At 41.7% G+C, this 13,132-nt stretch overlaps 1 protein-coding gene across 10 annotated transcripts in view; it reads right to left on the bottom strand.

Moving 5' to 3' along the window:
- The window catches only part of fam131bb (family with sequence similarity 131 member Bb), a 65,516-nt gene extending 52,590 nt beyond the window's left edge, over window positions 1–12,926 (bottom strand). For all 10 annotated transcript variants that reach the window (XR_004561830.1, XM_034174550.1, XM_034174549.1 and 7 more), the window contains exon 1: window positions 12,714–12,926. Coding sequence is in view for 9 of the 10 variants with exons in the window: in XM_034174550.1 (XP_034030441.1) it covers window positions 12,714–12,741 (28 nt within the window). In the remaining variant the exon portion in view is untranslated. The remainder of the gene's footprint in view (window positions 1–12,713) is intronic.
- Window positions 12,927–13,132: the final 206 nt, after the last annotated feature.

Below are 13,132 nucleotides of genomic sequence, written 5' to 3'. Positions count from 1 at the left end.
CTCCTTGGATATTACTCTTTTGAACAAACCGACTGGCCACTTGAATTTTCAATAGGCGGCCAGGTACGGGTCAATTGAAGAATTACACAGGGGTCAAAATTATAAATGCTCAAATCATTTTGAAAACTACACTACATTATTTGTCTGATCATAAAGATTTCAAAAAGGTATAGTTTGGACTATCTATGACTGAATGTTCTGGAGTTATGGGGTAAAAACAGCAAAAATGGTGACAAAGGTCACTTTCAGTTTGTACAGGGGTCAAAAGTTAAAGTTGCTCCAATTTTGGTAAAACATGATGCAAATTATTAGTCGAGTTAAAAGGGTTTTAAAAAGGAATAGTTTGGACCATGTATCATGCTTAGTTATGTTACTGGGTAACATATGTCACATGTCAAAGAATCCAATGGATGTTGACCTTGTTTGACCTTTATTTGGAGACCAAACATTCAACACAATCAAAACCAAAATTGAAGGAACTTTAACTTTTGACCCCTGTACAAACTGAAACTGACCTTTGTCACCATTTTTGCTGTTTTTACCCCATAACGCCTGATCATTCAGTCATAGATAGTCCAAACTATACCTTTTTGGAATCTTTATGATCAGACAAATAATGTGGTGTAGCTTTCAAAATGATTTGAGCATTTTTAATTTTGACCCCTGTGTAATTTTTCAATTGACCCGTACCTGGCCGCTTATTGAAAATTCAAGTGGCCAGTCGGTTTGTTCAAAAGAGTAATATCTAAAGAGTATTTGTACCAACTTTAGTGCTTGTATCACCATTTGCACGATTGTTTGAGTTATCTGCTGCACTACATTAAGAATGTCAGGAATGTGTCACGAATGACAGAAAAATGACATTCGTAGCGCATCTTGGTTATGTGTAAATGCACCTTTATTCAAATACCTTTCATTTTATAAATGTCCTTCATTTTGATTTATCTGTCTGACTTTTTTGCCATACTTAATAGCAGGAGAATTATTACTGATGCATTTAATGTGTCTGACACTTTTTTTTTGGCATAAAGCCTTTCTGTTAATTACAGCTTTCCTTTACTATGAAATCATCTCTGCAAATTTGTCATCGCCATCTAACAGAAGTTGTTGCTCCTTTGAGGTGAACATTAGCACTCTATACTGTGTGTAGAGGTCAGTGGTACCCTTCCCTCCATCATTAATTCAGTCACAGAGTTGCTGATTGTGGTTTCCAGGCTTGATTTATGTACCCTAGTCAATGACCACAGGTATGCTTAATCATCTCAACTGATTCACTTCCAGCTTGTCTAGTCAAAGCCTTACTTGGGTTTGAAGGACTGAATTAACATGCATTCAGTCATTTTGTGCTGTTTATCCAGGAACAGGTCGCAACTGCTACACACCAACCAGCTCATTCCGCACTTCCCTGTCATTGGCTGTATGCTCTTACTCTTGCTGGGGGATCTTCAGCTTTGTAAAAACTTTGTAACTGTTAGAATGGCCTAAGCAGTGGGTCACCCCTCTGAGTCTGGTCTGCTTAAGGTTTCTTCCTCAACATTATCAGAGTTTTTCCTTACCACTGTCACCTGTGTGCTTGCTCTAGGGGTTGGTAAGGTCAGACCTTACTCGTGTGAAGCGCCTTGAGGTAGCCTTGTTGTGATCTGGTGGTATATAAATGAAATAAATTGATCCTAAGGTATTCCCAAGCAAGCTAGGAAATATAATTGCTCCAGGGAATCCTTCGTGTTCTCCACAGCCTCCTCCAAGTTCAACATACCTGGAAGACCTCTCTAGGGAGATGATGATGGGCCATCCTCACCAAATGCCTGAACCACCTCAGCTGGCTTTTTTGATGACAAGAAGCAGTGACTCTATTCTGAGTCCTTCCTGGATATTCAAGCTTCTCATCCAGTCCCTAAGTATAAGTCCAGATACCCAATGGAGGAATCTCATTTCTTCCACTTCTATCTACAACCTTGATTTTTTTTTTTTTTTTTTATCATAACCCAGAGTTCATGACCATAGGTGAAGAAAGGAGTACAAAACAAATGATAAAATCAAGAATCGCATCTTCTGGCTCAGTTCTTTCTTCACTGTGATGGTCCAGTACAGTATCTGCAGAACATCAGATGCAGCACCAATCTGTCTATCAATCTCATGCTCCAACTTACACCCACTTGTGAACAAGATCTAGAGACAGTTGAACTCCTTCACTTGGGGTAATCGTGCTCTCCTGACCTAGAGGGGACAATCCACCCTTTTCAGAGAAAGGACCATGGTTTCAGACTTTGATTAACATGAGAAGGATGGATCCTGGATTGCCCAGTTTATCTGGGATCTTTTAAGTGATATACAAAGACTAAGGCCCATATTTGTGAAAAGGTGTACACCTTTTATTGTTTGTTTTTTCATAGACAATGTTTATAAATGAGGCCCCTGTTATCCAATGACAAAGCAGCATGCTCATACATTCACACTCGCATAAAGCTAAAGGTGAAGACTCTGTGCTGTGTAAGAATACCACATATAAGGGCCACCAGGGCCCACAGATACGCCCTCTGAGGTTGTTCTTCTCTGAGTCATTCACCTTGAATATGTATACACATGTAAAGGGCTTTTCCAACCTTCAGCTCAGCCTGCCAGATTTCCCAGCACACATTTTGGAAAATGTGAGTACTGCTATCAGCAGTGGTGCAGCAACGGTTCTGGATACCGATTTCAGAGGCAACATTTTAAATTTGTGAGGAAATCCTCTCTGTGATGTGACAGCATAAACAAAGTAATTGGACAAGGTGCTGACATGCCTTTACTCTACAGCTCGTGTAGCAGTAACAATCGATTGATTGAAATGCTCTCGCACAGTGGCTAGTTGAGATTATCAGAGGTTTGCAAACACCTTACCAAACCTAAATTTGAAACTGTGGAAATGAAAGTAAGACAAGGAGAGCCGGAGTCTGTACAAACAGGTGAGACTTGTCACAATGTCCCATATTCATATCTATAATTTCACCACTGCAGTCCAGTTATTCACTCTGCACACGATGCCCTAAATTACACAGTGAGCTGGGTTTTCAGCATGAAGTCACTCACATGTGGAGTGGCCTGGTAACTGGATAGAGAACTTCTAATATGTAGTATTTAGCACAATTATGGGTTTGACCAACAGCATGTCACAGTAATGTGATCACCTTCGTGGTGCTATAAAAGGGAAGAAGGCAGCTCTCACCAGAGTAAAGATAAGCTGTGCACCAAATGCCGACTTTAAAAAAAATGACAGTTATTATCTTGTTCTACATGTCAGCACCTTTCCTCACTTTGAGATGAGAATATTCATCTCCCACTGATTGCATCTTAAGGCCTATTTTCTATGACGGAGAGATGAATGCAGACATCTTATTATGTCACACCGTTGGCGTTTTCGCCTGACCCAGTCATATGTGAAGCAGTCATATGGTGGGGTTAACTTTTTTTGGTCAACACAATCCATATTAAGACACTGTTTGCAAACAAGCCTCTGAGTGCTCAACTCACCTTTAACAACTGCTTCATTTGCAAAAAAGTCTGTTTGGGAAAATTAGGAAGTTAAGCCATTATGGACAACAGGGCAGCTGCATGGGAGTTAGAAATCCACTGTAAAATATATGTACAACCCCAATTCCAATGAAGTTGGGACATTGTGTGAAAAGTAAATAAAAACAGAATACAATGATTTCTAAATCCTCTTCAACCTATATTCAATTGAATACACCACAAAGACAAGATATTAAATTTCAGACTGATAAACATTATTGTTTTTGTGCAGAATTTGCTCATTGGATGCCTGCGTTTGGGAACTGAAGGCACTAAATGTGAGTGTCATGACTGGGTATGAAAGGAGCATCCTCAAGAGTCTCAGCTGTTCACAAGCAAAGATGGGGCGAGGATCACCCCTTTGTGAATAACTGTGTGAAAAAATAGTCCAACAGTTTAAGAATAATGTTTTCTCAACATTCAATTGGAAGGAATTTAGGGATTCCATCATCTACAGTCTATCATATAATCAGAAGATTTAGAGAATCTGGAGAACTTGCTACACGTAAGCGGCAAGGCCGAAAACCAACACTGAATGCCCGTTACCTTCGATCCTTCAGGTGGCACTGCATTAAAAACCAACATCACTGTGTAAAGGATCTTACCGCGTGGGCACAGGAACACTTCAGAAAACCATTGTCAGTTAACACAGTTCGTCGCTACATCTACAAATGCAAGTTAAAACTCTACTATGCAAAATGAAAGCGATACATTAACAACAGCCAGAAATGCCGCCACCTTCTCTGGGCTTTTACAACAGCATGGCTTTGTAGTAAAAGAGTGTGGGTATTAGACTGGCCTGCCTGCAGTCCAGACCTGTCGCCCATTGAAAATGTGTGGGGCATTATGAAGCGCAAAATATGACAACGGATGCCCCGGACTGTTGAACAACTGAAATTGTACATCAAGCAAGAATGGGAAAGAATTCCACCTACAAAGCTTCAACAATTAGTGTCCTCAGTTCTCAAACGCTTATTGAGTGTTGTTAGAAGGAAAGGTGATGTAACACAGTGGTAAACATACCACTATCCCAGCTTTTTTTTAAAAGTGTTGCAGGCATCCATTTCAAAATGAGCAAATATTTGCACAAAAACAATAAAGTTGATCAGTTTGAACATTAAATATTTTGTCTTTGTGGAGTATTCAATTGAATATAGGTTGAAGAGGATTTGCAAATCATTGTATTCTGTTTTTATTTACATTTTAAACAACACCCCAACTTCATTGGAATTGGGGTTGTAATTCATTTTAGAAATAACATTAAACATACTTTTTCAATCTTTGACATATGTCTGAATACGGTCACTTTGGTGTATTTTTTCCTAATAAATCAGTTTATATCACCCCTGCACCAGTCTTAGATCTGTCCAGTAGTACATGGTAAATAGTCCCTATACCGCCAGCAATACATGTTTCAAGTAATCATAAAAAGCAAGAACACATTAATAACTAGACTATGCAATTCTAAAGTTCATTAAGAAAACAGTTTTGATTACATTTACAGTGCTACCACAGGTACCCAATTTGATAATTATGTATTTCTTTTTCAGAAATTTTTTTTAGCTGTATTTCTTGCACACAAGGCACTTGCCAAAGGTGACTGGAGCACTCAGAAGCTTCAGCAGTAGCAATGTCTTAATATGAATGCGGTTGTTAAAACATTTTAACTTGTCCCTTAGGGTGCATTAGCCCGGTGTTTACCAATGGAGAGTGAAAGGTGGACATCAACCAGCACTGAAGTTCGCCACACTCCACAGGAGCTAAGACAACGTCAGTCAAGCAACACTGATGTTCATTGTATTCCCAGAAAAATTTTCAACATGTTTAAAATCTTTCATGTTCAAGAGTTGAGCTCCACTACCACTACATCACACCATTACAGCTCCGTTCAGATCCACCAGCCTTTGTGGTCCAGGACGAACATCAGCGTTGCCCAACTGACGTCAACTTAGCTCCTGCGGAGTCTGGTGGACCGTGGCACTGGTGGACATTTATCAACTTTTCACTCTCCGTCAGCAGCACTGGGCTATACGTCATAATGTGAATGGCGTGAGCCTTCTTCAGCATCTCACAGAGATTTTTGAGAATCTGCTAAATCGGCCAGCATTAGCAAGATCCTGAAGGGAGCTTTCACACTAGAGATTAGATTAGATTAGATAGAACATTATTGATCCCATGGGAAGACTCCCTCAGGGAAATTGAGGGACTATGATGTGAAGTTGCTAATGCTAAATCGGCCAGCATTAGGGACTATGATGTGAAGTTGCTAATGCTAAATCGGCCAGCATTAGGGACTATGATGTGAAGTTGCTAATGCTAAATCGGCCAGCATTAGGGACTATGATGTGAAGTTGCTAATGCTAAATCGGCCAGCATTAGCAACTTCACATCATAGTCCCTCAATTTCCCTGAGGGAGTCTTCCCATGGGATCAATAAAGTTCTATCTAATCTAATCTAATCTCTAGTGTGAAAGCTCCCTTCAGGATCATAGTCCAGTACAATCCCTCTTCACTTTACATTTTCACTTTTATGGTAACTTTGAAAATAGTAATGTTAGTTATATTAGACAGATTTTTATTGTACTTATTGTCATGTTATACTGCTTGTTGCTGGTGAAGAAGGCATTCAAGTAAGATTTCTTTCTACTGTGTACAGGACAATTCTACTGTAACGAAATTACAATGATAGCAAAATTTGGCCATATTTTTCCAGGGGTGACAGAAAAGTTTTGAGCTCGACCAAGAAGAATCCACAACTGAATTAATGTAATGATTTATATTTTAACATAATCCCCATGTTGTGTGGGCCGCTGAAGAGGAGGTACTGCTGGCCCACCACCACCAGAGGGCACCCTGCCTGGAGTGCGGGCTCCAGGCACCAGAGGGCGCTGCCGCCTCACAGGAGCAGCCGGGGTGACAGCTGACACTCATCACCTGTGACAGCTGTCACCACTCATCTGATCTGCATCGGTATATCAGCAAGACGTCATCTCCACCTCTTTGCCGAGATATCGTTCTACCTGAAAGGTAATATCCTCAGCCTGACTGCTTGATAGAAAGCCTTTTGTGATTTTTGTGAGTGATAACAGACTTTTTCTCCAACGAGAGGTGGAGGTAGCTTCCCTGCCGTGCAGATTGCTGGGTGCAGACGCACCCACATTTAATTGTGTTTTTGTTCCTCGCCAGCAGTACCAGGTCCAACACGCGGAGGCAGTGGCCACCTGGGAGTTCGGGACTTGGCGGCTCCAGTATTCCCGGGGTCTGGTGGCGGAGGAAATCGTGTGGTTCCGGTTCTGCTTTGGACAGGCGTCTCCTATCTTCGAGCCTGCCCACACGACACCTTGTAATTTGACCTCTGATCTATTGTGTAATCTGTTGTGTTTGTTGTGCACGTTCGCAACAGTAAAGTGTTGTTATTTGACCTATTCCATTGTCCGTTCATTTGCGCCCCCTGTTGTGGGTCCGTGTACTTACACTTTCCCAACACCCCAAGCAAGTCTACACACATTTTCCAGCATCACTGCAGTGCCTTAATACTGTTCTCATAGAAGGTCCCATCCTGGAGCGCAAGGAAATCATCCACTGTAGATATGACATCATTATCACTACTATAACAGGGGTCGAAATACATTTTTGAACCTACTTGCACTGCTGCTAGTAACAAAAAATTACTTGCACCAAAAAAAGTCACTTGCACAACCAAAAGTCAGTCTTATATCAACCTTAAAACTCCTCCTCTGATGTGTCAGACTCTTCCTCTCTGGGGAGTTTGAGGGAAGAGCGGCAGCAGTGGCAGACAGTTTCTTTTTCGCGTGCGCAAACGAATCATCTGTGAAGATTATTTTATTTATTAACTACACAGATGTATAACAAAACAAATGGTGACTGGTTTATAACACAATTATGACAGAGTTTGAGGGGAGAGAGAGCGAGGAACTGCAGCGGCAGCCAGTTTTTTTTTTTTCTTTTCTTTGTTTACATGTGTGCGCGCAAACGGGACAGGAGGTCCTCAAACTGGAGCTCCTGCAGCTCCAGTTATTTGCTGCAGCTCCTGCAGCAAATAATGAAACTCCCCTAATTGGGAACGTCTCATGAGGATGTTGTGAACCCAGGGATGGTGCCGCTGGTGACGTTTGTCAGCTTTCCACAACAAATACAGCACAGCAACTCACTCCATAACAAATACAGCACAGCAACTCACTCCATAACAAATACAGCACAGCAACTCACTCCATGTGTGAGAGTCATAAAACGCAGGGAAGACGAAGACAACACACTGGAAAATGTTTTTTCCTTATTATTCCTTTATTGGCTCATTCTACTGGTGCTTATAGTTGATAAAACTTGGATAAAGTTACTTGGTCCAGTGTTAGTGCAGTATAAAATTATGTGCACCGCTCGAATAATACGTGCACAAACTAGCACATGCACGTACTAATTCAACCCCTGTATAATCAGTTCCAGCAAGATGACTTTCATGTTTGGAAACAGATGGAAGTCTGAAGGAGCCAAATCAGGGGAATAAAGTGGGTAAAAGGAACAACTTTGAAGTCACTTTCATGAATGGCAGCCATTGCGATGACCAATATATAGCCCGGAACATTGTCCTGGTGAAACAGAATAACTTGTTGGAGCATTTCATGCCACTTTTGCTTTATTTTCCCCCACAGTTGTCGCAAAAGGGAAACATAGGCCCCACTGAAAATCTGCCTCTACTGGAGATCGTCCACCATTATGATGCGCTCAGCATCCCAGAAGACACAGGCCATTACCCTTCCAGCAGAAGAGACAGCGTTGGCTTTCTTCAGTGGGGGAGAACCCACGTTTCCATTGTTTTGACTGTTCTTTGGACTCCAGTTAGAAGTGATGGACAAGAACTGTCGCATGAACCTATCCCATTCTGCCTCAAAAAGCTGAAAATTCTCCCTGGACATATGGAACTTTGTACCTTTATGATCGGCCATGAGAAACCTTGGGACCCATCGTGTTGAAAGTTTCGTCATTCCCAGTTCTTCCGTCAGAACCAAATGAAAAACTTGTTCTGCCCCTCTTGAATTCAGCTGACCAATGTTTAACAGTAACATCAGATGGGGCATCCTCCCCTAATGTCATTAGCATGTCCTCATGGATCTCGTTCAGAGACATTCCAGTTTTCATGAGATAATGAATCACAGCATGCCTACCAGCTTTGTCCATTTTGCCAATCTAACACACCCATACTCACTTCACTGAAATATTGTGTCTGCAACATTGCACCTAGTGGGTAAAAAATTCACACACTCAAGATAAATGCTGGTCTTTCAGAATACAAAAGACAGAGAACCACGCCCTACTTTTTCTGGGTCAGGCTCAAAACTTTTCAATCATCCCTCATAGATTTCATTAAAAATTGGCTCTGATTGTAATTCATTGCCACAGAATTACCCTGAACTGGTCAGGATCAAAGATCAGCAATCACAATGAAAGATCCATAATGAGGCTCAAAGGCCAACCAACGGTATGGATCAAAGGTCATCAATCAAGACCAAAGTTGAGCAGTCGGCATTACCATTCAGTTATCAGGACCAAAGATCAGTAAACAAGACCAGTTGGTTTGGTAATATGTCATCCTCACATATGCTATGGCTTTGCTCAGGCTGGGGACTGGAACCATGGTGAATGTACACAATCTACAAACTGCCCTTCTACATTATACTAAAGTATACTGTATTTTATTATTTATTCAGAGATGAAACACATAATAAAGCAACAGTTATGTAACATTGAAGAATACTCCACACTTAAACTGTGAAATAAGTGTGAATGAATGTAGCTACACTACATGGTTTCATTCCTACTTTGGCACTACAACCATCACCTCACACACCTGTGAAGAATAATCTTCATGACAATGCTGATGTTTGTCATGGCATCCACAGAATGTGGGTTTTTAAATAATTCCTTTTTCTCCCAGCTTTTGTGATATCACTGAAGCGTTCTGAAAAAAAACCTCCTTTCTGATAACAATACTTTAACTCTACAGCAATATTTCTCTCATATTCGCATGTGTACAACATAAGAAGCAATGCAGTACATTGTCTGCTAAGGAGTATTATATCAACGCATGATGCGTAAGAAACGGATACTATAGTCGTGAGTGGTTACAAACATGAAGCACACTCCCAGATAGGATGCAGTGGGGACAGATAGTGTTTCTGGAGGGCAGACCGATACATCAGGGCTTCTCCCGTACGTGACAAATCCAGTCCTGCTCCTCCTGTTGATCTCAGCTTGGCACTGTGGACTGCAGTTGAGAAGCCCGATCAATATGGCACACTAAAGCCATTCTCACCCAGGATAAACAACCACGCCTCTACGCCAGTGTTGCAGCCGATTCCATAGTTTAAAAGAAGAAGTACTTGTGCACACAGTGTACTTATAAAAAGCATTGCTTCCTCTTCAGGGCCAGGGTTCACATCAGCAGTGTTTATATAACATTAGCAGAAAGAAGGAGAATATTTAGTGAAATAGATGGACCACAGGTCATCAGGTCAATGTGATGGGAGTAATTTGATAGATTATCACCCACCCACCCCACCCCTGCTGCTAAAATATAGCCCGGGGTATAAAATAGCCTAAACTGCTTTATATAGTATATTTTAGATTAGTAAATAAAATAGCCCAAATAATACCAAAGGTTATAGCTTAGAATATGCCTCGGGTCAAAAACAAACTAGAAAATTCAATCCTAAATACAGTTTGAGCAGCAGGGTCGATTTTGGGATGATACCCTACAGCCAAAATTCTGAAGAGCAATTGAAGCCAAACAGTGCATTTTCATAGCTATGCTGCTTATTTGTCTGGTGCAAACACTGGGGTTTCAATGTCTTATGTTTTTTCAGGACAGGCATGACCTAGCACTTCCACTCCAACTGGGAAGCCAACACTGAGGTTATCTGCTGCTTGAAAACCTCAAAATCAGAGAACAGTGCATCAGGAATTGACATAAAGCTGTCATGAACCAAGATGCGCCCTGTGGTCTCAGAGTGGTTGTTTGATTCACCATCAAGTTTAATGACAACTTTTATTCTGACCTGAGCAAACAGGAAAACCAGCCAGAATAGGATACAATTCATTTGAGTCAAACATGTATGGAAGCAGGACAAAGTGGTCTCGATCCCCTGCTACACACACACACACACACACTCACACACCTGTCCCAAATATTGGGTATACCACCAACCAAAGGTAGTTGACAGCAGCAGAGCTAAGGTACTGTGTGACTTCAAGTTGCAGACAGACAAACAAGTGCTGACCAATCAATTGGACATCGTGGTGGTTGACACAGTGCAGAAAAGGGCTGGTGTGGCAACTGTAAGTGATTTCAAGTTCAGAAAGAAAGTGCATGAGAAGATTGAGAAGTACCATGGGTTGAAGGAAAAATTAGAAAAGAAGTGGAACGTAAAGGCCAGGGTGGTTGTTGGGGCTGTGGCCCCCACACTGGGCGAATGGCTCCAGCAGATAGCATCTGAGGTCTCTGTCCATGTCCAGAAGAGTGCAGTCCCAAGTCATCTAAGATACTGGGCAGGACCCTCAAACTCCCAGGCCTCTTGTGAAAGACCCAAGCTTGAAGGAGACACACACCCCACTCCAGAAGAAGGGGTGAGGATTATAGGGCTTATACATATATGGATGTTTCATGATCGGTGCACGGCAGTAAAATGGGTGGTCGCCAACTTTACAGCACAATTTTTCCCCAAACTGAGCTATATTTACTAAAGTTTTCATGTAAAACAGACGCATAGTACATGCGTCATTTCCTGTGTCATTTCAGTATATTTTCCTCGTGCTGACGAGGAAAATGTAATTTCAGAATACTTTATATATATATATATATATATATATATATATATATATATTAAGTATTCTGAATCACATTCATAATACAGTGGCATATTTTTGGTAGGATTTTGTCCATTTTAGCGTCAATATTTCTAGCACCACTTCTGGAAAACTGTGTGGTGTTTGGCCTTGTGTTTTGACAGAGGAGCATCCAAACCTTGTTCTCCTCATCAAATGATGCATATTCTAAGAAACTATCTTACTGTTTCTGCTGAATTCAGTTCACACCTGCTTGCTATCTGTGCCATGCACTCTTTCTTCTGAGCGTGCATATTCTCGATATTTTAAAATTGTCTTCATCAAGAATTGAGATTTAGATAAAAGGGGAATTGATGAATGTGGATCTGTTATTTTTCTTTGTGGTAGCTTGGGTTTGACAGAGAGCTCCCCCCCCCCATGAGCGAAGTGAAATACGCACAAAGTGTATGAATTTTCCATGAATGTGTTTTTAAGAGCATAATACCTGGTTCATTCATATTATACGTACATCAAATAAAGTCTGTGCTCATGTATTTAAATTTGTTTTTACCTTCGAGCATGACTCCACTGTGTGGTATCTGAATGTGCACCACAACATATATAAATACTATGTGCATTCATATGAGAAATCGCACACAGTGTGACTATTTTGGAAAAACTCTGTCTTGCTCTTGCCCTACAGCAGTGCCCACGTCATCTATGGGTTTATCCAGGAATGTCCTCTCACCTGAAATCTCAGTGCCTCTCCTGCAAATACAGTATGTGCCTCTCTGTCTCCTTACTGACATCCGTCCACCTCCCCTCCTCCCATAAAACCCTTCCTCTGCTGCTTTTTCTTTATCCATCGCTGTCCCCGCTGTTTGTGCATGTAAATAACAATAAACTGTGCATATGCCCTTTACAATGGCATCAGCCTCTTTTCCCCCACTTTTTCCAAATCACGCCAGCCTAAAAGCAAGCATTATTACTGGATTTCAGTCTTCTCTCCCCGCCTCTCTCCTCTATCTGCATCCTCCCTCTCACACATATAGATACTGCCAAACAGCATCACAAATCAAGGGAGGGAGAGAGGATGCTGCCACACAACACAGCATCACATTTTAACACACCTCATCTCTTGCATCTTAACATGGACATACACTGTTTACAATCTAACCCCGCAGTTATAGTGACCATACGTCTCCCGCTTGCTTACAGAGGAAGAGGTGTGCACATGCAAAGCCTCCACAAACCCCCTCGCTCCTGCAGGAACCCCCCCCCACCCCCTCAACCCGCAGTGAGAGAGTAACAGAAGCGGTGCTTACTCAGTCTCCTGGAGCCGATGCATCCCATGGTGTATTCACAAAGGCTCTGGACACAAGCGTGGAAGTGTTAACCAGACGCCGCGCATTCTCCCTCTCCCCATTTGACTCTTTCTCCCCGCTCTGGCTTCTTTCTCTTGCTCTCCTGTGCACACACTCTCTCTCTCTTTCTCTCTCTCTCTCTCTCCCTCCTGCGCTAGCTCAATCTCACCCTTTCTCTCTCTAACCCTCCCTCCCACTCTCTCCAGTGCAGTGTCTTTAGGACAGATCTGGTTAGAAAGTCAGTATACCTTAGGGAAATAGATCAGGGCTAAATAAAGATGTGAATCATTACTGGCATGAGTTAATAAGCATCTGTCATACGTGTTGGTATTCATTCGTTTTCCTTCGCAGTCGACTCCAACGTCAGGTTTATAACCTGC

Source organism: Thalassophryne amazonica, chromosome 7 (assembly GCF_902500255.1).
Source record: "Thalassophryne amazonica chromosome 7, fThaAma1.1, whole genome shotgun sequence".
Taxonomy (NCBI): domain Eukaryota; kingdom Metazoa; phylum Chordata; class Actinopteri; order Batrachoidiformes; family Batrachoididae; genus Thalassophryne; species Thalassophryne amazonica.
This window is presented reverse-complemented; position numbering and strand designations above follow the sequence as displayed.